This window comes from Vulpes lagopus, chromosome 19 (assembly GCF_018345385.1).
Source record: "Vulpes lagopus strain Blue_001 chromosome 19, ASM1834538v1, whole genome shotgun sequence".
NCBI classification, from domain to species: Eukaryota; Metazoa; Chordata; class Mammalia; order Carnivora; family Canidae; genus Vulpes; species Vulpes lagopus.
The window spans coordinates 46,437,615-46,465,079 of record NC_054842.1 but is presented as its reverse complement, the minus strand read 5'-3'; the positions used below and the strand labels follow the sequence as shown (position 1 = coordinate 46,465,079).

The 27,465-nt window shown below is 43.9% G+C and overlaps 1 protein-coding gene across 1 annotated transcript in view; it reads right to left on the bottom strand.

The window, feature by feature from the left end:
* Nucleotides 1–27,465, bottom strand: part of MED12L (mediator complex subunit 12L) — a 325,697-nt gene that overhangs the window by 258,453 nt on the left and 39,779 nt on the right. Inside the window, exons 5-6 of the mRNA XM_041734039.1 lie at nt 25,058–25,217; nt 820–989 (exon numbers count right to left, since the gene is read on the bottom strand). Coding sequence (XP_041589973.1) covers nt 820–989; nt 25,058–25,217 — 330 coding nt within the window. The remainder of the gene's footprint in view (nt 1–819; nt 990–25,057; nt 25,218–27,465) is intronic.

Here is a 27,465-nt window from a genome sequence, read left to right as displayed (position 1 = left end):
AGGGTAGTCCTCTGCTAAGTGGAACTAGGATTTGTAAGCGTGGTTTTAACTGGCTTAAAACCAACAATGCTACTTCCCAAGGAACCAGGCTCTTCCCTAGTTTGAGCTCTTAGAAGTCACCTACAACCTGGAAATTATAAGGCTCCAAGGGTAAAATCAAGAAGCCACACGTCCTTTTTACCCCCTTCCTCTCTGATCAAGATATCAGGCAGTGAAAGTCTCTGCGGGTCCTACAACTTCAGCAGAATAAACTCCTCTCTCCAGCCTCCCTGCTAGGAACAGACAGGCAAATAGCAGCACACGCGCCCTCTTCTGGTCAATATGATTTACATCTGCTTGTCCAGAGAGCATCCGTCACTGCTCCGTGCCCCTTACTCATCCTCCTTACTTGCCCTTTATACAGCCGCTGAGCCAAATTCAGATGACCCTTCTAAGGAGAAACTAAGCCCTACAGAGATCTAGGACACTAGAAACACCAACACAAATATCTTTTTGAATAAATGTATCCAATTTTTGAAAAATAAAAGGTTTAGAAAGGATATTTAAGAGAGAAATTAAAAAAAAAAAAAAAACTGGGACACCTGGGTGGCTCAGCAGTTGGGCAGATGCCTTTGGCTCGGGACATGATTCTGGAGTCTCGGGATCGAGCCCCACATCGGGCTCCCTGCATGGAGCCTGTTTCTCCCCCTGCCTGTGTCTCTGCCTCTCTCTGTGTGTCTCTCATGAATAAATAAATAAAATATTAAAAAATAAATTAAAAAGAACTTGCTCTCTTCTTAAAAACATGCTGGACACCCTTGAGTTTCTTGAGGAGGTTACCTGGAACATGTGAAATGCCAGCTTCTCATTATACTCCCATTGTTTCATGGCTTGCTCTACATCCAGTGGCACAGGCACAGGACCATCACCTGTGCTGGAAGCCATGTGGTAAAAGTCGGAAATCTTGGCCAACTGCTCTCGAAGATATCTGGTAGATATTTGTGTCCACTCTGCATTTAAAAAAAAAACAAAACTAAATTTCCAGAAACAATGGATATAAGAATTAACATTTTCTCCCCCACTTTCTGATTATCTTAAAGATGTACATATACAACAAACGTCTATTACATCAAAGTGGTTCTGGCATGCACAAGCATTGTACAAAAAAAAAAAAAACAAGCACAAGTACACCCACCCCAGTAATGCAATGTGGAAAGCCCTACACACCCAGCAGGAATGTTGGCCAGCTCTTAGGTGGGAAAGGCAGCTCTTCCTGGGTGTCTCTGTGACCCCTAATGTAGGAGGAGAGATGCCTGCACTTTGAGTTATGTACATTTAGCGATGCTCCATGTTATGCTAACAGTCAGCCTAAAAAATATCAAATCCACAAGCAGGAAACAGAACAGAGGAGGTGAGCACCTCAAGAAATCTCAATTCTACTCCAAAAGAATTCAAAATCCTCCAGATGCAACTCTCTTAGGGTAAATGTCTCTGGCTCCAAGTCGGATTTCAAACATGCCTAACTAAGATCTGTTCCATTTTTGTCAGTCATAAGAGGACCGGAATCCACCGTGGCCCTGACAGCATTCTGACCTGCACTCCCCCTCCCCACAGCCTCCGGAAACAGAGCGAGGCCGCCCCTCTGACAACTGACAACCATCTGGACCTTCAGTTATTCTGCTCTCCTCAACCAACACAAGATGCCTCAGAACTCAATCAGGAAGAGTAGTGAGCAACAAAAGGTAGCAGACTGGAAAGGAAATAGAAAAAGTACCATTACAAAAAAAAAAAAAAAATCACTAAAATTATTCAAAAATGTCTGCCAGAGGGGCACAAATTAAATCAGTGTGTTGCCTCTGGCAACCGTGAGGGATGTGATGCCAACTTTAGCCCATTCTGTGGATAAAAATGTAATAATTGCATGCTCACAGCCAAATTTCCCCAAGGATTAGCGAAACTGCATTTCAGAAGAAACCACCCTACTGAAACGTTACCACACAATGCTGTTTTCCCATTATCCTGGCAATTGGCTCTCCCGCCTTATTTTTAAAGGAATCTATTTTGACAAAAGTAAGAGCAGAAACTCAACATCTGCTGAGGATTGAGGATTTTTATTTTTTAAGTACTGTTAAAAGTACCTGACAACAGTACCCAGAGAAAACTGTTAAGTCCTGGTCTGAACCACTTGTTCTCATTGTGTCTTATTTAAAATCAAAATTCAAAGGCACATGTTAAAGTCTTTATAAGCCAACGCAAAAAGATGAACAGATACTTAGGTCAACATTCTGTTCCTACTCTAGTATTTCTACAGAAAGCACCACCAATAACAGATATTATCATTAAAATTCATCTATTGCCATTTAAAAACATGACAGTAAATTATCAGTGTCATCATCTTCTGGTGCCCCCATTACGGACTAATAGTCTCATGACACTCATTTAACAAAACAAAATGCCAACCATCAGATGGGACAAGTTTAGCTTAGCTATAATAAGCAAAAACAAAAATAACAAGGATCCAAATCCTAGCTTTTGTGTGCCAAGCCTTGCTATTAACTCCCTCTCAGTATGGTACCATCCTCAATACCCCCACAGAATATTTGAGCCTCAGGAGCTAAAAATAACACACATATTCACACACACCCCTACTCTGTCCAGGGTGTATTTTCCTTTTAAGACTGTTTTGTAAAATGTGGAAGAAATATACAGAAAATACATAATGCAGTATGAGAAGAAAAACATCTATAATACTTTCACCCATAATTAAATACTTTAATATTTATCTTTTCAGGGTTTTTTTTTCTTTTATGTGCTGGAATGTTTATATAAACATAAGCATTTCTTCAAAAAAAATATGCTGAATACGACATTCCACAATCTGAATGCCTTTTGGGATTCAAACTGAATGCAAATGTAGCCCTCTTAGTAGTGTGTTTTAACTTTAAATGTATTTAACTGGCATTGAGTTATCAAATCAAAGAGATTTCTGAGGTCTGGGACATAAGACAGTCCAGAGAGGATTAGTATAAAAAATTAGGATGCACACACAATCTTAATTAAAAATTAAAAACAGAAAATAACAAATGGCCACTGGTCCTCTACCCCTCAAAACTATTCGGATTGGCCCCTCTCATGCTTAGTTAGGACTGGTCTGGAGGAAGGGGCCCAGTTTCAGGTGATAAAAAGAAAATGGGAATGGATAAAAAAAACAAAGGGAAGATGGTGAGGTGGAGGGGGACAGTCAAAGGTAGAAAAAATACAGACAGGGATCAAGGAGGCCACTCTGAAAGTACAGCAGCTCTCAAGTGAAGCAGCTCTGAGGATAGGGCACATCATCCGTAGTTTGTTGATACTGGGAACTTCAGGCCCATGCAGCCAGATTTTTAGAAAGCACAAAAACATCACTGAGAGCGGTGTCAGGGGCCAGGACTGAAAAGAATGGTCCCTTTGACAACATTCCCCCTTGGCCTCCCTGAATCCTACGGCCACTACTGCTTCTTTGTCAATCCCAAACCCCCAAGACAGAGGGGTTTCAGATATCACGCAGCTCACCCTATCATTTTATAGATCCAGGCACAGCAAACTTATGCCAGGCCACACAGCTAAACCAGAAGTGCACCATCAGGTGTGAGATGCCCCACTCTAGTACATGAAAACACACAGATCAATAAACACCTGCAGGTGAGAACAAAAAGGTGCCAAGTTACATTAATGATGGTCCTCCTGCGCCTGGAATACCTGCCATATTTTTTTTTCTTTTTGGAATACCTGCGGTATTAAAAAGAAAACTGGGAGCCCAGGAGAGCAGTAACATCCACCCTGGGGGCAAACACAAAACACACCAAGTGCAGCAAGGCTCAAGGAGAAGGTATCCTGGCAGGGAGACACTGGTAGAGAAGGAACAGTTAGTCGTTTGTGGTTTTGGTAGAATGAACTTTGGAATAGGATGGACCTGGGTGCAAATTCCCAATCTGCTACTCGGCTGTGTGATGTGCTAGTTTCTGCTAAGTCTCAATTTCCTCCTCTGCAATAGGAACCAATAATACACACACACATACACACGCACGCACACACAGAGTTACTGTAAGGGGTTATTTAGCATGATGCATGCTATGCAGAAATTGGTCAATATGTGGTAGCTATCATCACCATTATTGGGGTGAAAAGCTGTTTGAAAGGAAACTAAAAAAAAAAAAAAAAAAAGAAAGGAAACTAAAGGTTAGACTTCGTCAAAGGACTGCATCTGTTGTCACTGCCGTTAAGACCCTGTCTCTGCTGCAGCTGAGCTGCCAATGCCTAACATGCTCTGGATAAGTATTTATGAAACCAATCAATATCAGTTTCATGGTTCCAAAACCTCCAACAGCTCTGCAATCCTTCAAGAATTAAACCCAAACTCCTTGGCTAGGACCTAAAATCATTTTGAATACTACCTACCATTAAGTAGCTACAGTTGCTTTCTCTCTGACTCTCAGGCCTATAAAATGCTCTTTATCTACAACACCTTCTCTACTCACCTATGTTCACTTGTGGGAATTTTTCTGAACCCAATTCAAATGCCAAATCAAACACATAGCCTTTCTAGTCTCTGGACACCAACCCTCCACCTAAATGGCATCCCTCTCTGTTCTCTAGTCTCCATAAAACTAGGCCTTACTTGGTCAACGTCTCAGTATTGAATCAATACACTCTAAGGTGCTCCCAAAATAATCACTAAATCAAGTCATTCCTCAATTACTCTGCCTCTCAAATCTTCTTACAAAAATCTTTGCCTTCTAGTTTAAACTCATCACTGCTTACACCTAGCTTTCAAACACCATATAGGAAAATGCCAAGCTCCCTCTCTAGCATGCTCTGTCTTTATTACAGCCAATGTGACTAGAAGCAATTGCTAGTCAATGCACGACAAAAGACCCATGCAAATATACTGGACTTTCAATTCTCTTTAATAAATTTCCAGTAGATATATGTGTGTCCTTTAATTTTGTGAGGCTCATTTTCCTGGCCAAATTCTTTTCCCTGTTATCAAATTAAGCAGGAACTCACTCTCTAAAATAAACCCAACAGAGATCGTTTTAAGATCTCCACCAATCCCAGAGAGTAAGGTATACATTTTTAAGGTGATCCACTGACAAAGAACTTTAGTGAAACATGACAGTCTCCTTAAAGGAGAAACCTATAACCTAAAATATTCTTCCTGTGGCTACACCACTATAATTGAAGCTCCTGCCTCTCCACAGGGAGAACAAGCCTGCGTCTCAAAACTGTAAGATGTACAAGATTTAATCACCCTGACTTTGGTGCAGACTGAAGGGTGGGGGAGGGACAGACTCAGTACATGCAAGACACAGCACATTCCACTTCTAAATACTCAGTAAGAATGATTTTAAGATTCCCCACCATTTTTCTCACTTTTTTTTTTTTTTTTTGGTTAAAATGCTTTCTTGATCAAAGGATGCCATCAGCCATCAATAAAGTGAAAAGACATCCTACGAATTGAGAGACACTATTTGCAAATCACATATCCGGTAAGAGACTTGGATCTAGAATATATGAACTATTACAACCTGATAATAAAAAAATGGGCAAAGAATCCGAACAGGCAATTCTCCAGGAAGACAAACAAAATGGCCAATAAGCAGATGAAAAGATGTTGAACATCATTAGTTACCAGGAAAATGCAAATCAAAACCACAATGAGATACCACTAGGGCAGGTATAAACAAAAAGGTAAGTAGGAACAGTAGTCATGAGGATGTGTATAAATTAGAATCTTCGTGCACTATTGGTGGGAATGTAAAATGATATAGCCACTGTGGAAAACAGTTTGGTATTTCCTCAAAAGGTTAAATGTAGATAGAGTTACCATAAAACCCCTCAATTCCCAAAAGAAGTGAAAGCACATGTCCACACAAAGATTTATAAACCAAGGTTCATAGCAGCATGACGCACAATAGCCAAAAAGTGAAAGCAATCCAAACGTCCCTCAACTGGTGAATGGATAAATAAAATATGTTCTTTGCATACAAAGGAATACCATTCAGTCAGGAGAAGGAATGAATGGAACTATTGACATAAAACCCCAGCATGGATGAATCTTGACAACATTATGCTAATTGAAAGAAGGCAGTTTCAAAGAACCACATATTTTATGATTTCGTTTGTATGAAATGTTGAGAATAGGCAAATCTAGAGGGCTATTTTAGATTGCCTAAAGCAGAGGGGAAGTTAGGGTAAATGGGGAATGACTGCTAATGGGTACAGGATTTCTTTCAAGGGTGATAAAAAGGTTCCAAAATGTGGCCATGCCAAGAATACACAATGGGGAAAAGACAGTCTCTTCAATAAATGGTCTGGTAAAACGGGACAGCTACATGCAAAAGAATGAAACTACAACACTTCTAACAGTACAGACCAAAATAAAAACTCAAAGTGGATTAAGGACCTAAATATGTGACCTAAAACCATAAAACCCTTAGAAGAGAGCACAGGCAATAATTTCTTTGACATTGGCTGTAGCAACATTTTTCTAGACAGGTTCCCTGAGGCAAGAGTAAAAATAAACTGCTGAGACTTCGTCAAAATAAAAAGCTTCTGCACAGCAAAGGAAACCATCAACAAATCAAGAAGACAACCCATGGAAAGAGAGAAGACGTTTGCAAATGACATATCTGACGAAGGGGTAGTATCCCAAAGACGTAAAAAACGGATACACAACCCAACACGAAGTAAAACAAAAAATCTGATTAAAAAATGGGCAGAGAATCTTAATAGACACTTCCCCCAGAGAAGACATACAGAGGGCCAGCAGACACAAGAAAAGATGCTCAACATCCCTCATCATTAAGGACATGCAAATCAAGACAGTAGGATATCATCTCACATCCGTCAGAATGGCTGGAATCAAAAACACAAGAAACAGAGACACTTGGGTAGCTCAGCGGTTTAGCGCCTGCCTTTGGCCCAGGGCGGGAACCCCAGGGTTCCAGAATCGAGTCCCACATCGGGCTCCCTGCAGCCTGCTTCTCCCTCCGCCTGTGTTTCTGCCTCTCTCTCTGTATCTCTCATGAATAAATAAAATCTTAAAAAAGAAAACAAGAAACAAGTGTTGGCAAGGAGAAAAAGGGACACTTGTGCACTGTTGGTGAGAATACAAATTGACGCGGCCACTCTGGAAAACAGTATGAAGATTCCTCAAAAAATTAAAAATAGAATTACCATACAATCCGATAATTCCACTACTGGGTATTTACCTAAAGAACACAAAAACACTAATTTGAAAAAATATATGCACCCCTACGTTTCCTGCAGCACTATTCACAATAGACAAATTATGGAAGCAACCCAAGTGCCCATCAAGAGATGAACAGGGGACACCTGGGTGGCTCAGTGATGGGAGTGTCTGCCTTTGGCTCAGGGCGTGACCTCGGGGTTCCGGGATCGAGTCCCGCATCAGCTCCCCGCAGGGAGCCTGCTTCTCCCTCTGCCTGTGTCTCTGCCCCTCTCTCTGTGTCTCTCATGAATAAATGAATAAAATCTTAAAAAAAAAAAAAGAGAGAGAGAGAGAGATGAATAGATGAACAAGATGTTGTACAGACATATACAATGGGCCATTACACAGCTATAAATGTAGCAGATGAGATCTTGCCAACATGGATGGACTTGAAGGGTATAATGGTAAAGTGAAGACTGAGCAAATACCCTATGATTTTACACAGGTATGAATCTAAAAGAAAAAAATGAATAACAAACAAAAAGCAGAATCAGACCTATGAATGCAGAGAACAAAAAGATAGTTGCCAGAGGGAAGGGGTTAGGGGGATGGGCAAAACAGGAGAAGAGAAGTGGGAGGTACAGGTTTCCAGTTATGGAAGGAATGAGTCATGGGAATAAAAGTTACAGCACAGGGAATACAGTCAATCATATTATCACAGCGAAACACAGTGACAGATGGTAGCTCCATTTGTGATGAGCATAACGTATACAGATGTCGAATCCCTGTTGTACACCTGAAACTCATGTAACACTGTATGTGCATTATATTCAAAGAAATTTAATATTTTTATAAATTTATTTTTTATTGGTGCTCAATGTGCCAACATACAGAATAACACCCAGTGCTCATCCCGTCAAGTGCCCCCCTCAGTGCCCGCCACCCAGTCACCCCCACCCCCCGCCCTCCTCCCCTTCCACCATTTTTTAAGTAATCTCTACACTCAACATGGGGCTCGAACTCACAACCCCAAGATCAAGAGTCTCATGCTCTACCCACTTAAGCTAGCCAAACACCTCCAAATAAAAATTTAATAAAAACTAAAAAGCAAAATACGGCCACAATCTTACAACTCTGAATTTACACTTTAAATGAGTTGTACACTGGGACACCTGGGTGGCTCAGCTGTTGAGCATCTGCCTTCAGCTCAGGGTGTGGTCCCGGAGTCCCGGGATCGAGTCCCTTGTCGGGCTCCCTGCAGGGAACCTGCTTCTCCCTCTGCCTGTGTCTCTGCCTCTCTGTCTCTCATGAATAAATCTTTTTTAAAATAATTATTAGGGCAGCCCCGGCAGCAGTTTAACGCCTGCCTTCATCCCAGAGCATGACCCTGGAGACCCCGGATCGAGTCCCACGTCAGGCTCCCTGCATGGAGCCTGCTTCTCCTTCCACCAGTGCCTCTGCTTCTCTCTCTGTCTCCTCTCTGTGTATTCTCATGAATAAATAATAAAATAAAAATAAAATAAAATAAAATAATTTTTATATTAAAAAAAACTAGTATCTCAGTACAGTTGTTATATAATCTTTTTAATGTTTTCTTGAAATACTTTCCCATCAGTAAGAAATCATCTGCGTTTCATGAAGTAGAAGACTATCCCCACACTGAAAAGAAGGAATCCACTGTGAGATGTTAGGACTTAGGGGGGTGGAGCAGGGAGGAGGATAAGGGGCAGGAGTAAGGGTGTCCCTGGGTGAAACCTGGATAAAACGTGGGTGACCCGTAAGGGGACTTTATTCTTCTGCATCTGTGTGTGTGTGTGTGTGTGTGTGTGTGTGTGTGTGTGTTCGAAATTTCCATAATAAAAGGCTTTTTAAAAGTTAATCAGTTGTACCCTATAAAATGATTCACAGAAATTGTGAAATTCCCTATTCAGCCACTATTCGCTTGGGGAATGAAAGGGGGGGAAGCAGCATGCTGATTGGCAGCCTGGATAAAGAATGGTCCAAATGGAAACCGCTGTCTCAGTGCGACCTGCGACCAACAGAGTCAGCCCAGCGGCTGGAATGTCGTGTTTTGCTGAATGGTCAGTTAGTGAATCAGGCCCTGTGGGTGGACAGCGGGGAAAAATGGGGGGCAGGGGGGGTGGAGATGCCAGGGCTGGGAGACGGCGGCGAGGCTGCGGCAATAATAAAGTAGGACGTCCTGCCAGGCTGCAAAAACGTCTTCCTCTTAACACAGAGTCGCCTGCACGACGCTGGTGTTTGTGGCAGCTACCCAGGATCCGTCCTCGTCTGCATGAGTGATTTTACTAGGTTATTTTTAACTGGCTGTTTCCCTCTGGTTTTATTTCCTGGGCGATGATATTAAGTACTCTTGCTTTAGGAACGTGGTGACTGCTACTGGAGATAAAATAAAACCATTAGGGGCGCCTGGGGGGCTCCGTCGGTGGGGGGGGGGGGGGGAAGCGCCTGTCTTCAGCTCAGGTCGTGATCCTGGGGCCCTAGGATGGAGCCCCGAGTTGGGCTCTGTGCTCCGCGGGAAGTCTGCTTCTCCCTCCTTCTGGCCCTCACCCCTGCTGGTGCTTGCACGTGTACACACACACACACACACACACACACACACACACACAAATAAAATCTAACAGTACAAATAAATATAGCAGCAAACTTGAAATGCCCACCATGGGCTGGAAGTTCCCCTGGGGTCTGAGGCTACAAGGGGCGAAGGGAAAGCAGACCCTAGGCGAGGCAAGTCACCCTCGAGGCAGGCAGCCACCCGGGGACCGGGGACCGGGGACCGACCGCGGCGGGTGGCAGGAGAGGAAGCAGGCGGACGCTGGGCCAGGCCCTGAGCGGCGGCACAAAGGAGTCCCACAGACAGCGGTGGGCTCCGTGCCAGGTGATGCCCGGGGAGAAGGGGCCAGTGGCCAGGCCTGAGGTCCTCAGACGCTGGCGCATGAAACGATCAGCAGAGGGCACTCGTGAACCACACACACAACAGCTCTGACTCCGGAGATTTCGACCCCAGAAGCCTGCAGCAGGGCCCAGAAATCTGCGTGAATAACCAGCAGCGGAGAGGACCCTGACCCTGCAGCGACCGGCTGGGGAGTTTGGTCTTTCATCGCGAATGATTAAAAGCCACTGGAGGGTTTTATGCAAAGGCCTGATAAGACCAGGTATGTATAGATTAAGACCCTTTCCGACATTTGTGGGGGAGACAAACTGAAAAGGAGCCTAAAGCCCAGGGGGGTATGGGAGGGTGATCAGCAAAGGAGGGAAACCAAAAAAGAGGCAGGTAAAACGGTAGCCGACCTGATACTGGGGAGAAGGAAAAGGAGGGGACAAGGCAGCTCCCCAGACTTCTCGGTGGGGTCGCCGAGCAGATCCTCAGGCCATCGACGGAGATGCGCAATTGGGGGAATGAGCAGCGGAAGGGGCTGAGTCCAGTCTGCTCTTACTCACTCTTTGTTTTAATTAAACTTTGTATGGTTTCGGCAAACACTACACGGAGATCCGATGCACCCTGTCCCTACCTTTCCCCGCAGGCTAACGACTTGCGAGACTACAGTACAGGATCGCAACCAGGACACGAGGCGTTGACACGACCCACTGATCTTACTGGGGCTTCTGTTTGGAGTTCAACACTTGAATCTGAGGGGTCAGAGAGGTGTCATGGGAAAACACGTTCAGGGGCAGGCGGATACACTGGTCCCACACTCAGAAGAAGGGTCAGGGAAAGACACAGGTACGGAGACCATTATCATCGGTGGTTTCAATGCCTTAAAGAGTGTAATTAGGACAACAGACACCGTCCAGGGGCCCGTAGGTTGATTCTGCACAGTAGGAGCACTGGCTGCGCCCTCACTGGGTACCCAGCGCGCCCCTTCTGAGCTCCCAGCGTATGTTAACTCGCTTGGTGGTGGTGAAGGCCACAGGCTCTGGAGTCAGATGACAGGGTTCCTATTCCGGCTCCAATCACTTGCTGGCTTTGGGATCTTGAGCAAGCCACTCACGGCCTCTGGCTGCCTCAGTTACTTGTCTACAACACAGGGCTGATAAGTGTACTTGGACTATAGGAGTATTTCAAGAATTAAGTGAGCTATTACACGCTTAGAAGTGTGGTGCGTGCCCAGGAGAAAGCACAGGCCTGGGCAGGCAGGAGCCCACATGTGGGAAGGAAGTCACCGGAGTTTAAAAGCAGGATCTCGCTGGCCAAGGCAAAGAGGACAGGTTAAGGAGGCCTGGCTGCTGGGGAAATGTCCCTATGGGTGTCAGTCAGGGTGGGGGTGAGCTAAGGGGAACGAAAAGAAGCTCTTTCCTCTGACGTTCAGGGGAAGGAAGCCTGGAGAATGAGGTGAAGTTCTGACCAACCACTACGAGCAAAGGGCATCGCCCCAACGAGTGGATCATATATTTATAGGAAGGTTGGACAATACTCCAGAAAAGATAAGGACCATTACGAGGCAATATATAAATAACTGCACAGTTGTGTGACAGACAGTTTATGCTTAAGGATGCCAGGGTAAGAAAGAGACCAGACTGGCCAACGAAGGAAACGGGTGGCAAGGTCTCGGGCAGGGAAAGGAAGAAGATGGACTGACAGGAGGGCTGGTAGGAGCAAGAGAGTGACATCCCCTTGAGCAAATCAGCTCCCAACCACTGTGCTTTTCTTCATCGTAGGTGCTGGGGGTGTATCTCCTGTAGAGGAGAAGAGCATTTGGCCCTTTTCTTGGTTTGGCCCTTTTCTTGGTTTGGCCCTCTGGCTGTCGGGTCCTCAGTTTTTGTTTCCCTGCTGATGTGTATGCAAGGCTAACTGTTGCATTTAGGGATTTTTCCAGTGGTCCTCTCTCCCTATCAGCCCCACACAAGCATCTGAAGCCAAGGCTCTTGGCAACCACAGAATCCAATTTTAGCCCCCAGAACAAGACTTTCTTATTCAACACATCAATCACCCCACCAACTTCTCGGCACAAGTACAGCTTCAGGGGTTTCCTCCTAACAGATGGACACATACAAAACATCTGCCACGATGAATCAACCCCTTCTCAGGGGCAGGGGGTGGCTGTCTGAAATTAATGTTCTAATTATCGTATGGTAAGCCTCTCAAAGCTCTGCGGATTCCTGCGTATACCTGAATGAGCAGCGGCCTTGGCCATGGTGAGACAGTCCTAACCTGGGATAACAGGCTCGTTATTTTTTTTTACAAATGTTAAACGGGTGCATTTAATTAACCCCTTAGGACGGGACCCCACAGTCTTACACACAGTGACCGAGCCTCGAGTTTTATTGCCCCGGGAGAGGGAAACTAGAGCAACACGACGGACCCAGTGAGGGAACCACAGCTGTGCTTCCCTGCGCAGAGAACGTACCTCTGTGCACAACCGCAGCCTCACCCATGAAGGGATGGCTCCCCTGAGGGCCTGGATGGAAGGAGAAAAGGAGGTACAGCTCTGGAGAAAGACGTGTGCGGCCAGCCCCGCAGAGGCATCACAACGACCTAAATCACTACATTGGACATTTCATTATCCTCACCCCGCGCCCAGCTTCTGCTACCGAGGAGGTGATGGGAAGCCCCGATCCTTTACAGAGCAAGGTGGACCACGTTTTCTTTTTGCACTTTGCACTGGAATTTAATTCCATGATCAGCTTGGTTTGAGTCACGTGTCTACAGTAAAAGCACTGTGTTTACTACTTAAGTCTTTTTTTTTTTTTTTAAGATTTGTTTATTTATGAGACACAGAGAGAGAGAGAGAGAGAGGCAGAGACACAGGCAGAGGGAGAAGCAGGCTCTGTGCAGGGAGCCCGAAGTGAGACTTGATCCTGGGACCCCGGGATCATGCCCTGAGCTGAAAGCAGATGCTCAACCGCTGAGCCACCCAAGGGCCCCTACTACTTAAGTCTTAAATAGAGTTAACTGTGAACTTCGTACTTCTGAACAAGCTTTAGATAGGTAAGGGTCTTTCATGGGAACACAGATACAAATGCCACAGGCATCATACCGCCAGATAGCCACGTAAAGTAACTCTACACCAAAAAGCTCTTAAATATAAAAATGCTTTACACATTGCACAGACCAAAGAGACCCAAACCTATTATCCTTTCCTCCAGAACCCACGTGGCTTTATTTTTCTGGAGACCAAAGACTAATGCAGGATATGTTCATTTAATGAAATCTAGTCCCTTTAGCTGTGTCACTCTCACAGAAACACTCCCATTTATTGACCTTAATGAGTTCTCCATCCTGTCAGTATATTCTGGGTATCCCTTCACTCCCAAATAATGTTGAGTTGAAATCAACCTTAGAAATCACTTGGTTCCAGGGATCTCATTTGAAAGATTATACATATATACATGTACATATGTGTGTGTGTGTATATATATACATATATACACAGACACATTCGTCTGAAAATGAAACTTAAAGTATGTCTTTAAAAAAAAAGAAAGGAAGAAAAAAATCTTTCTATTCATCATGGAATTAACATTCCAGTGCGGATTGCAAAACAGAAAAAGATCCAGCCTTCCTAAGTCATTACAAAGTCAGTGGCCTAGAGCACTTTAAAAGAACGGGGCCACTATATGCCCAGTAGGGAACAGGCACCAATGTTCTTAAAGGAACATAAGAACATACATTGAAGATATACACACAAATATATTTCAGAAGATACCCAAGCAACTGGTCACAATTCCTTTGGAAGGGTGTGATGACGGGGCTGGGAAGACAGAGCGGTGAGACTCTACTATCCTCTTTGATACGGTGTCTTATACCATAGATACGTACTAGCTGCTAAAACAATGAAAAAAAACTTTTTTTCATGTCACACAAGCAGCTGTTGTTGTTGTTGTTTTCTTTTTTTTTTTTTTTTTTTTCTTAAAATCCCATTGTGGAATCCCTGGGTGGCTCAGTGGTTTAGTGCCTGTCTTTGGCCCAGGGCGTGATCCTGGAGACCCGGGATTGAGCCCCACATCGGGCTCCCTGCATGGAGCCTGCTTCTCCCTCTGCCCGTGTCTCTGCCTCTCTCTGTGTCTCTCATGAATAAATAAATAAAATATTAAAAAAAAAAAAAACATTGTGCTTTGAGCAATCGAGCTGCAAGATGCACAACAAATAAAAATTCATTCAACGACGAGCCTCTGGAAGCACCTTCACACCTCACCCCAAACACCACTCCCACCACAGCAACGCAGTCACCCCTCAATCCTTATGAGCACCTTGGAAATTCTGTAAAGCGAACAAGACCTGCTGGAAACAGAAGCCGCAGGTGGAATTCCTGGTCTTCCCACGTTCCCCGGATTTTCTTACCCTGGTTTGTAAACTGCAGATACCTAGGTAACCTGGGAAGGATTTCCTGAGGAGTGCCCCAAGTGAAAATACAGTTTATCAGTCTGCAAACTACAAAAACTTCTAACATATTTTTGTGGCATATTATATTCCAAGTGTAAATGTACATCCACGTACCGATAGCCATGAAGAGCAAAGAACTACAGAATTAAATCAGGATCCTGATTAGCATCTTATCATGGAAGATGATTAGTTATTTCAAGCAGGAGTCAATATCAAAACTGACTAGAAAACAGAGAAATTGATCAGTGGCAATGGGTTCTTAACAATAAATTCAAGACTAGGTAATTCCCCTAAACCAACAAAACCAGAAGAAATGACAGCAGTAAAGACCAAGCAGATACAGACAGTACACAGACCTAGAAACCTAACTCATTTACTCCCAGCTTGCCAAGGAGGACAATATCTAAGACAGACCAAGAAATACTTTTGAAGATGCAATAAAAAACAAAACAAAGACTGCCCTAATTTTTACTTAAAGGCTAGACTTCTTTGGGATGCAGCTTCTCTCCACAAAAAAATGACAGCCCCGTAAAAACAGACAGCACAGCTCCCTTTTGGTTAAAATTCTCCACAGCCTCTACCCCAATGCATAAAATCTTAATAAACTTTTTCTTAACTCACAACTTACTGAAGCAAAACATAAGCAATCTTTTGAGTGCATTTTTCTAAGAAACTCAAAAAGAATCATGGGCAGACATTACCTCTGATGTCATCAAAAACTTAACGATCATACACGTGTGTGCACACACACCCCAAGGACCACTATCACACGCTAAAATTCGAATTTGAAGCCGGCTGGAACATTTTACTTTGGAAAAAGCTGACACAGATTTCCACAGAGCAAAGATGAGGTATTGCAGGGTTACACGGCACCATATTAAACTTTATTAGAACTTTTTTAAAGTAGATATAAGATCAAAAATAAAAATATTTAATGTTAAGTGAGAATGTTAAGGATATGGGATCCCTGGGTGGCGCAGCGGTTTAGCGCCTGCCTTTGGCCCAGGGCGCGATCCTGGAGACCCGGGATCGAATCCCACGTCGGGCTCCCAGTGCATGGAGCCTGCTTCTCCCTCCCTGTGTCTCTGCCTCTCTCTCTCTCTCTCTGTGACTATCATAAATAAATAAAAGTTAACAAAAAAATTTAAAAAAAATTAAAAAAAAAAAGGATAAATTGGAAGAGTATAAGCTCCAAGATGCATGTGCAACATACGCAGATGTGCATGTCCGCACATACAGAGCCTAGATGCCAGACATCCTAGTTAATAGTGAGCACCTTCGGCCTCCAGATCTTGCTTCCTGATAAATACTGTTCCCCGACTAGAAAGAAGTAGGGTTCCTTAGAGAAAGGACTGCCTGCAGATCTGAGGCAGAAAAAGTATATGATGAGCCTGGGACATCTTTCTATGACAAAAAAACAAGGAAGCATTCTAAGACAAAAGGGTGTCATGTCAAAAAGGATAACAAACAAAAAAAAAGCTTGAAACATCTTCCACTGGCCAACTTTTGGACAATCTGAACATTAAAATGAAGAATGAGTGTAACTGGTTGTAAAATACTGAACAAATAAAATTCCATGAGCCCATCACCATGACCAAAGATAATTTTTCTAAAAGAAAAATAGAAAAAAATCATTTATCACCACTAAAAGTGAAATTACAACAATCCTTACTCTGAAAATGGATGGCTAAAGGAAAGGAATTCAGCATTTACTCTGCCTTTTTCTTTTTTTTAATAAAGAATTACAATTAACCACAGTTGATGAGAGAAAGCTCATTCTTACAGAAGAATGCCAACATCTAGCCATTCCCAATAAAATAATGATTTGGGGCTTAGCTCCTCAATAGATGCTAAAACTTCTAGGTGACGGATCCCTGGAAAACAGAACAGCGGCAGATGCCAGCGTCTTAGCCCACAGGCTCTAATCCTTGTATCAAAGAATTTTTCATCCAGGTAGCCAGAGCCACCCCACCAATTAAAACCTATTTTTCAGGTCTAAGTACAGCATGAATTTAAATTACATTTAACAAGCACTTCTGTCCAATCTTCAGGGTCATTGTCATGGTAAGCAAGGTGGATACCTCTTTTTATGACAAATGAGATATGAGGAACACTGTGAAAATGTTGGCGGCAATCTTGTCTTGAAGCTAAAAGCTCGTCCCCAGAGTCAAAAAAAAGTTAGTGCCGCATTGTCTTCAAGGACCCGAACTGAAAGTAAGCTGGCTGCCTTAGATAAGAAACCAGACTGTCAATTAAGTGTTTAACAGGGTTTATTTTTGCAGTCCAAATGGCTCGGTGACTATGTCACAAATTAATTACCCACTGTGCAAGAAGGGTAGCTGCTTCTTCCCTGTGTGTTCGGGGGCGATTGGGAGAGGGGTTCCAAGAGGACAGTCAACCAAGAAAAGCCTCTCCTCCAACAAAAACGTCCAACCCAGCAAAACCTCAGGGGTACAGAGGACACAACGGGGCAGCCAACAGAGCAGCTCCCTGGGGAGTTTAACCACGAAGCACCGTAAGCTTCTTCTAGTCTATCCATTCCCCCCAAAAAGGCTCCATGCCCATGGTAGGTCTTGTCACTCTTCACCATATTGAACACCCAACAATTCCGAGCCAGAATCAGAGCTGTTCCTCTTGCAAGCGGTTTCACCTATAGCACCCTGGACTTTGCCATGCTCAGCCTGCACCCCAGGGCACCCATAAGAATAAGGGTTCTGATTCCTCTGATGCTGGCCACAGCCCTGAAATCCTGCAGCCGGTCCCCTGCAGGCATCTTTCTTCCTAGCATTGCTTCAACGAGCACCTCCCCCTAGCAACCACCCGTCACAGCAAGGAGGGAAGACCAAACACCTAGTGAGTCCAGCTCCACCCGTGCTAACAGTTACTTAACATTTTTTTAAAGATCTATTCATTTATTTGGGGGTGGGGGGAGGGGGGAGAAAGGGAGAGAGCCTCAAGCAGAGCCCGATCTCACTGCCCAGGCCAAAACCAAGAGTCGGATGCTCTTTCCACTGCATTCCCCCTCCCCAGGAGCCCCAGCAATTCCCTAACTTCTGAGGCACAGGTGCCTCATATATAAAATGGAATAACAGAACCCACATTGCCGGAGTGTGATTTCAGGTAGTGTCTGTAAACTTCTCAGCACAATGCACAAAATAATAAATACCGGCTAGTTCTGAGAGAACACTGGCTAAGCACCTTAGCAACTGGTCATGGTCTACATTTACTGCCCAGTTACCATGCGCCAGGAACTGTTCTAAACCCTTTAGGGGCCTGGCTCATTTCATCTCTAGAAGGCCCTGCCAATCATAGCCATCGCCATGTGACAGACAAGAGACTTAGGAAAAGTCTTATAACAAGAAGTCCCTCCCTGGCTGCCCACTGTCCCCCAGAACTCATGGACCCCGAGCACACGAGGCTCCTCACAGCCTTTTATCACCGCCCGGCTGATAACTAATGCACGAGATGGAAAAGATCCCGGCAGTTTCCACAAGTCCAACTCGCCGATGACCCAGTTTCTCCGCAGACACCATCCTTCTGCCAGAGGTGCCCGTCCCCTCACAATACCCGCCCCCCAACTCTGTCAAAATGCCTCTACTTTCAAAAAAAAGTGGGGGGTAATCCCTGGGTGGCTCAGCGGTTTAGCGCCTGCCTTTGGCCCAGGGCATGATTCTGAAGTTCCGGGATCGAGTCCTGCATCAGGCTCCCTGCATGGAGCCTGCGTTTCCCTCTGCCTGTGTCTCTGCCTCTCTCTCCCTCTCTGGGTCTCTCATGAATAAATAAATAAAATCTTTAAAAAAAAAATGCCTCTACTTTCAAAAGTGTATTCAAACATCACTTGTTCTGTGGATCTCCATGGGCTTCCCATCCTTGGGGAGCCCCCTCTGCATTGCATTCATTTCACTACTAGCTCTTCCTTCCTTGTCTACTACTTGGATTGTTTGGATACATGCCCCATCCCCATCCCAACCGTGAACACCAGGAGGGCGGGGACTACATTCTCCCTCTGTCCCAACCGACCAGGAGTTAATTGTCTAGCACAGGCTTTGGAACCTACTTTAGATGTATACGCTGAGAGGCTCTGTGCACCTGTCCACACATCCATGTCCTCACCTGTGAAGTGGGAACAAAGTACCTCTCTCACAGGGGATCTGACGACATCAGAAAATAGAACATACAGAGAACCCAGCAGATGGAGATGAAGAAATGGGAGATCCTGGCAACTTGGGGGGGGGGGGGGGGGATGGACTGGACTGTTCTCGCATGAGAACAGTGTTGAGGATAGGATGGGTTTGGTGTAAATGTTATTTCCCTCTTTAATTTTCTTGGCTTCACTTGGCCCATCTCTCAAATGAGTCCACCATGGGAGGAGCAGACCATTTCCAACATCACATTTGACTCACATTGACCAGGGCTACTTGCAAATAAGGCCCCCAAAGGAAACGCAGCCACAGGGTCCAACAGCAAAGGGAGGAGGAATGGCCAAGGCTGACAAGCTCCCTCAGGTAACGGGGGTCACTTTCACAGCACAGGCCAGGAGCTGATTCAGTCTAAGACTGGAAGAAGCCCCGAGTTCCTGCTCCCCACAGTGAGGGGCATTCCGTAATTGCTCAAGAAATGCTAACTGCTATAGCGATAGTAAACACAGGAGTGAAGTCTGCAGTCACCATTAGTTGGCTTGGCAACGACAGGACTCCTCGCGGAGAGCAGTCCTACAGATGAACGTAGAGTTTACGTTACTTACTCTGCGGACGGACGCATTTCCTAATCTGCTTCAAGACTTGCCTTCATTTCCTTGACTCTAAATTTTACTCTTCTTAAGTATTAGCCCATTTTAAAGGCTTTTCTCTGGGGAACTCAAAATATTTTAAGACAACTAAACATTCATGTTTTACAAACAAAACTTCTCGGGCGCCTGGGCGGCTCAGCGGTTGAGGCTCAGGTCATGATCCCGGGTCCTGGGGTCGAGTCCCGCATTTTCCCCATGGGGAGCCTGCTTCTCCCTCTGCCTGTGTCTCTGCCTCTGTGTGTCTCTCATGAATAAATAAAATCTTAAAAAAAAATAAAAAACACTTCATTCAACTCTAAAAATACCTAAACCAAACTATACGTTATGTCTGGGGCTCTTTCCCTTCAGTATGTAACACTCCCCTATTTGATAGCCTTTATCTCAACATCCTGTCTACCTGTAACATTTAACATCTTAAAAAAAAAAAAAAAAACATTTAACATCTTATTTTTTAAGTCTCATAAGGACTAGGAATTATAACCTCTTCTTCTAAGCTGCCCTAATTTGATCACTACTTTAAAATCTCTGCCCTGACGTTAGGATTTGTCAAGTCAAATATTTCTTTATCTGCCTTGAAATTACACGTGAAACCTCACCCAGAGACCCAAGGCCCCTCTCACTTTTCTCACTTTTGGGTACACACTATCCTAGGGAGGTCTTTGCCTGCGGCAAGCTACCCAGGGCAGCAACCCATTTAATCCACATTTCAGATCTGTTAAGTCTTCGCATAATGATAGTGACAATCTCTGTGTTGCTACATTTAAGGAATTTGTATACAACGGGGCCTGCTCCCTTGTTGCTGTTAGCCCACTTAACTTTAGGAAAAACTCTCTTCAGTAAAATCAAACAGCAGTGCTTTATAGCTCTGTTCCAACACTGAATGTGGGAATTGAAAATAAAACATATGTTTCTATTACAAAGGAATGAAGGCCATTTCTACTGAAAACACTTTACAAATCCTAAGAACAATCATCAAGACAACAGAAGTCATAAAACCACTGCCAGAAAAAGGTGACACTTGATAGTCAATCTTGCCCCAAATGTGCTGAATGATTCTTTTCACCATCAAAGCCAGAACACAGAACCTATTACTGCAAGTTAATCTTCTGAAGTGTATGCAATTTAATCCAATTCAACACATATATATATGTGTGGTTGCTTGGCTGTATAGCTTGCTTGGAGTGTGAAACTTGCTACATTATGGCTAGGTCTACACAGCCAAATGCTTCCAAGTGCACTGTATAATTTGCTTAAAGAAGCTGAAGAAAGTGCTGAAGACAAAGCAGAGCGTAAGAGGTATCAGGTGTCACAGGGTGATAATAAATCAAGATCAGATCATGGAAACATGGTTTCTCTGCCGATAGCAAAACAGTATGCTACGCTGGCATTTAAAACACGTGTAATGGGGCGGCCCCGCTCGGCGGTTTAGCGCCGCCTGCAGCCCAGGGCGTGATCATGGAGACCCGGGATCGAGTCCCACGTCAGGCACCTTGCATGGAGCCTGCTTCTCCCTCTGCCTGTGTCTCTGCCCCCCCCCCCTCTCTCTCTCTCTCTCTCTCTGAATAAATAAATAAAATCTTAAAAAAAAAAAAAAAAAGTATGTAACCTGAATCTAATCAGGAAGAAATGACAAATGCCAACCAAGGGACATTGTACAAAATAGCTGGTCTGTTCCCTCAAAACGTATCCAGAAAAACTAAGGGTGAGGAGCTGTTCTTGGTTAAAAGAAGACTGAAAAGACATGAAGTTAAAGGTAACATGGACTGGATTGGATCAAAGCTGAGAAGGCTGCTGTCTAGAGAGACTAAGGACTCTGCTTTAAGTCACCACTTAGTGGCAGAGCTGGGATGAGGAAAGCCCGGAGCTCTTTCTGAGATGCTAGACTAAGTAGAAGGTTAAGGGTCTCAAAAATCATGCATTTTTAAAAAAATATTATTTTTAGCTTTAAGCATTTTTTTAGGTTTTTATGCTCTACCATGAAAAATGGTTTATGAGGCACTCGCTCTTCATGGATTTGACATTCACACTCATAAATACACATGAATAGGGGCGCCTGGGTGGCTCAGTCAATCGACCGACTCCTGATTTCGGCTCAGGTCATGGTCTCAGGGTCCTGTGATCAAGCTCCAACTTGGGCTCCACGCTGGATACGAAGCCCGCTCAGGATTCTCTCTCTCCCTCTGCCCCCGCCTGCCTTGTGTTCTCTCTTAACAAAAATACACATGAATAATTATAAAGACCAATGAACTGTAATACTTTATAAATAGAGTCAAAAAACAGAATCCTGTGTGTTATCTATCTTATAAAAGAAGAGAAAACACAGCTAGACAGCTAGTGGGTGAACTTAACCATCTGTCATGAGTGTGCAAATAATAGAAATTTTAGCTCTGGGGCAAGAATAGAAAATAATCCTCCTCACCATCCCCCACTCCCACCCCAACCAACCGGTTACACTAGTAAGAAAACTAATGGTAAAAGTAACAAATGCAAGAAGTCTCCGATGTTCTGAGCTAGAAACTGGAGCTAAGCTTCCTTCCATTTGGTAGAGGAAATCATGGGGTTCTGGTGATACACTCATATCTCAGATTCCTAAAAACTCTACCTACATGTTCTTTGCAAATGATGAGGGTCTATCAGACATTTATTTGACCTAAAATTGCTTTATATTTCATTGGGCAGAATCATTCCTGTATCATCACCTTTTTTCCTTTCTTATGACAGTTAAAATCAGATTAAACTAAACATCAAAAAAAATTAAATAAATAAAATAAACCTCAAGGAAAACACTGACAGAACAGGCTATTGAAAGATAAGAAAAAGAACCTAAAGAAAGGAGGAGTGGTCTGCTATAGCCGGTGATGCTACAAGTTTCAAGGGTTACGAACCAGGACAAACACACACACGTTTCAGGTCTAATTATTCATTTATCTTAAAAATTACTGAGCACCTTCTAGCAGGTAGTCTCCAACGAGAATTGATACAAGTTACGGAGAAACGGTATAGTTGGGAGTGAGTGTGCGTTAAGTGATCAGTAAGTTAATAATTTAAAATATAACGGGAGGGGCTGGGTGCCCCTGGGTGGCTCAGCGGTCTGGTGCCTGCTTTCGGCCCAGGGCGTGATCCTGGGGTCTGGGGATCGAGTCACACATCGGGCTCCTTGCATGGAGCCTGCTTCTCCCTCTGCCTATGTCTCCGTGTCTCTCATGAATAAATGAATAAAATTTATTAAAAATAATAAAAAAATAAAGTAAAATAAAATAAACAGGAGGTGTTACTAAGAGTTATGGAGAAGAATAAGGCAGGACCAGAAGACAGTGATGGAAAGATGACATCGTGGCTGGAGTTATACGAGAAGGCTTCTCTTGAGAAGTGCCATCGGAGCTAACACGCAGGGCGCAGAGGCCACAGGCCACACGGACGTCTCAAGGCTGGACAGAGGCCGCCGTGTGTGTGCCCACTGCCTGCACTGGCGGAGGGGGGACATGTCTGAGTGAGGCGTGGCTGCTAGGTGAGGATTCTGAGCCTAAGAGTGAGGAATAATTCATGTCCTAGCAGGATCATTCTGGCCTCAAAGCAGAAAGCTGTCATTAGAGAAGGACCAAAAGCCTTTGCAGCAACCCTGACAAAGCGGTGGTGGTGGCAGTGGTTCAAACCAGAGGAGCAGCAGCAGTGGGAGATGGAAGACATTCTCGGATTGGAATTATATTTTTCAAGTAAAGCTGATGGGATTGCTGAGGGACTGAATAGAGAATTTTGAGAGAAAGATATAAACCCAGAATGACAATAGGGCTTTTACCCTTATCCACCCAGTGACTACTTAGAACAATTACTAAGGAGAAGACTGAAGAAGGAGCAAGTTTAGAGATGGCAAGAAACCAAGACTCTTGACTGTATATAGTAGGTCTCGGAGGCCTACTGGTCATCAAAGTCGAGATAGTCAGGAAGCAGCTAGATATCCAGACTCCGGAGAGAAGTATTAATAAATGCTCTCACTCTCTTACCGACGCTTGTTCTCTTGTGCTGTCTCGCGGGCATGCACTGTCTCTCCCTCTCCATCCCTCCTTCTCCCCCGTCTCTCTCACTACATATACATGAATCGCATATGTGTGTTTGTGTGTACGAGTGAAGAAAAGTTCAAGAAGGAAAATACGAAGGAGAGAGAAGAGAACCTTGAATATTGATTACATCTACTTTGGCACTATTTGCAAATATTATAGTGAGAATGGAGACCTTCCGTCATTCTAAAAATGGGGCATTGCTTTCGTCTCCCCCTATAAAATAATAAGCTGATGACAAAATAATAAGCTGATGAAAACAATCTGAAGTATAGTGTTAACAAGACTGCTACCAAAACAACACTCAGAGATAACCACTGTTAACTTTGTGGATTTTTTTCCTCCTTTTTCCCTCCTATACGTTTAAATATATTTACAACACAGTTTTGTTTTGTAGTACAGTCCACCTTTAACAAACCTGAACTCAAAAAGTGATAGCCATGGAATCTAGCCATGTTTTTTGTTTTGTTTTGTTGCGATTAACTTTTCTTGCTTTTAGAGTGGGCTCCACTGTCCAGTTCACCAGGACCACCTGGTAAACCAACTACCACCAACCACCTCACACCCTGACTCAGTTACCTAGGACGCTGCCTGGCATCTGAGGATATTTGCATTTTCTGACCCTGCTCCTCAGAGCTTTACAGCTGGGGTCTCCCTTTTAAAATCGTAAGCATGTTTCCATTTCATAAGGAATTATTTGTAAACCTCACTTTTAAGCAGACATCTACAGGTGCAATCCTCGGTACCTATTTCTAATGGAGAATCCAATCTTTTATTAAGCATGTTTTAGCACCACCTCATGGAGTCACTGTGTGTAGTCACCAAGAGAGTGAAAACTGAGTAAAAAGCAGTTTACCTTCAGTTCTTTCAACAAATACCTACCATGACCATGGGCCGGTACATGTGAGAGGGAGGGGTGAGAGACACAGCATCTTTAAAGATGATTTCAGATAGTGAAACGAGCTGTGAATAAAATAAGGACACCCGAGAACATAACTGGGTGGAAGGGGTGGGGAAGAGGAATGTCATTTAGGTAGGTAGCCAGAGAAAACCTGCTGAGGCAACGGCATTCGAGCCAGAGGCTCTGAAGAGACGTGGAATACCACAGAGACCAGCGACCCAAGTCCAAGGAAGAAGAAATGCAGAAGCCCTGAGAAAGGAAGGGGCGAGGTCCAGCAGGGGGGTAGAAGGAAGGCAATGTGGCCAGAATATCGGAGACAGAGGGAGCAAGGCCTGGATGGCCTCGGAGGCCACAGGATAGAATCTGGATCTTCATCCTAACTGTAGTAAGAAACTATTGGAAAGTTATAAACAGGGACATGATATGATCGGAGTCAGGCTTCGTGATCAGTGTGGCAGTTTGGAGCCTACAATGTAAGGAGCAAAAGGACAAGCAGGGAGACCAGTCAGGAGACTTGTCAAGAGGTGAACCAGCACTGTCAGCAGCTACGGTGGTGAAAAGTGCTCAGGTGCAGGACGTATCGTGGAGGTAACAGCAATAGGATTTGCTGATGGAATCCGGATTCTGCACCTGGGTGCACAAGGATCCGTCCGTGCACCACGAGTGTCGTTCAGCCTCCCCAGGGACCTTCTCAGCACTTACCTCACTGGGCTATGGATAGAGTACGCGGGCAACAATTACCTGTAGAATCGATGATATATCATACCGTCTCACTTACCCAAATTAGGATCAGTTGCCTGGCGTTTCTTAATTTTAGCTTCAGAAATAGCAGAATAATAGGCACAGGTCATCTTGATCAGCCACGTTGCTCGAACCATTGGCACTGAATATTTAGCTAAATATGCAAAAACATCTTCTTTTTTACTAAGGATTGGAACCTAAAAAGAAATAACATATTTATAAAATCATAGGCAATTTTCATCATGAGGTCACGAGGGGAGAATGGGAAAGCAAATAAAGACACTAAAGCCTTGCTGCCTTTAAGAGAGTATATCATGGATGGATTTTCAGACAGTATCTCCAGCTTAAAAACCAAAAGCTTTTAAGAAACTTTCATTAAAAGATTCAAAACTATATTTAGCTTGCTGGCAACAGTTTTATCAGTCTTGCTTTCTTATTTATGAAAACAAATTACTTTCAAAGTCTCAGATGCTGAGAGCTACTCATCGTATCTACAAAATAGGGGAGAAAATTTCATGACAGTACTTCCAAGGAGTTTATCTCAAAATTGGGAGGGATGGATGAAGTGAAAAACTGTCCCCACTCCACATTTTATCAAAGAACACTTTTTTTTGGATAAAGCTTTCTGGCTGTAACATTCATCGTAACAATTTCTAGAAAGCTTCTAGAGTGTCTTTAGCCCAAAATTTAAAATAGAGGCTAAAATGATGGCTCGGTGAATCTGCCTAATAAACACTGAGCTAGAAATAGCTGGTTAATTAATTCACTGGTTGAAAGCAGGCACTTGAGGTAGTTCATTATTTCTTCCAGACCACAAAGGTCTACTCTTTAGCAAATTAGTATCCCAATGTACCAATGAATGTCTGAAAGAGTTAACCTGCTCTTGTAGGATTCCTCATAAATAGCCTAGGGACAGGCCAGTCATCTATATATATAATCTACTCAACTTATGAATGTAGAGTAAAACAGCGGGCAGAGTACACTGGCCATGATGTACAGGATGGGAGCAGTAAGCAGCATGCCCGCTGCACCAGGGATGACCACCTCTGTGCTCCATCCCTGGCCCCCAGCCTATCTGGCTAAAACCCAGAACTCCCAGACCCCTCATTTATAAATGTACTAATAATACCAACCCAACCCTGCCCAAGCCAAAGGGTGGTTAGAAGGGTAAAGTAAAAGAATTACATGTATCAAAACTGGAACCCTTTTCATTTTGTTATCAATTCCAAAGATTGCTGGATGCCAGCCAAGGGTGTTTCAAGCCATGGACCTGACCTTCTCCTAGGAAGATCCAGATCTGGATACCACGTAATCATGGGTATCAAGAGCCCTGCTCCCTGTGCCCCCAAACTCTAGCGTGATTTCGGATATCAAGGCTTCAAACCAGCTGACTGTTACAGCATGGCATTTTTCTTAGTCAAATTCTCCTTTAGGCAATAGATATTTTGTACCATTCATATACTGCAAATTTGTTCACACCAAAGTGTGACCCTAGAATTCAAAGAGAAGTATTTTTTGTACACAACTCTTTAAAAACAAGCTATTTCACTTGGTTCTTACCCAAGAAACATTCAAGCTGCCCAAACACTGAAGGAAAGGCTGCCTGGTTGGACATGGAGATGCAGCTGTCCATACGCTGTGTTTCATGGGCAATTTAATAGACTTTTGGTCACATTTGGATCCTGCCTAGGGTGCTGACTCTAAACACAGCCCCCAGGACAGAGGCAGCTGCTCTGCACAAATACACCTAAAGGGGCGATGAAAGTCCCATAGGCCAAAGCTATAATATAAGGCTTCCTCTCTACAGACCACAGTGACAGATTTTAACAAGAAAATTTCCCGAAAATTTTGCTTATAAGGCACGACTTTCACGGAGCACAAGACTCTTGGTTGCACAGAGATAGCACAGACTATCGCTGCAGCCAGGGACAAGAAAAGCACAGGCTTATATATTCAGTGCAAGACCCATGTTGCTGTGTTTCACCAGAACATATAGAGTATGAGAGAGTTAAATTTTAGTTGTCAAGGTCACAGGTTGCCTCTCATTCAGATGTACCACAAGATTACAAGACCAAGGCCTAAAAAACTAGGCAAGAACAAAAAAAACAAAAAAAAAAGTAAATGTAGCATCTCCAAAGAAACATTACTAATAGCATCTTTAATAGATGCCCAAAGGATTTTCCTTCGAACGGCAACTGACAGGAGGAAAATAAAAATTCGAACAAGTGAAATGGTTAGATGAAGTAGCAAATAAAACTCAGACACAGGTCCTACCATTAACAAGCTAAGGCCTACCTCCAGCTCACTGCCCTTACTGGCAGAACCACTGAAGAAATGGTTGGTTCAAATCAAGGGATTTAAAATTCAGAAGAACATACGTGAAGAAGGCTATTTAAATAAGAAAGAAGGCAACATATTGACAGAGTTGTCAAATATGCAGTGTGG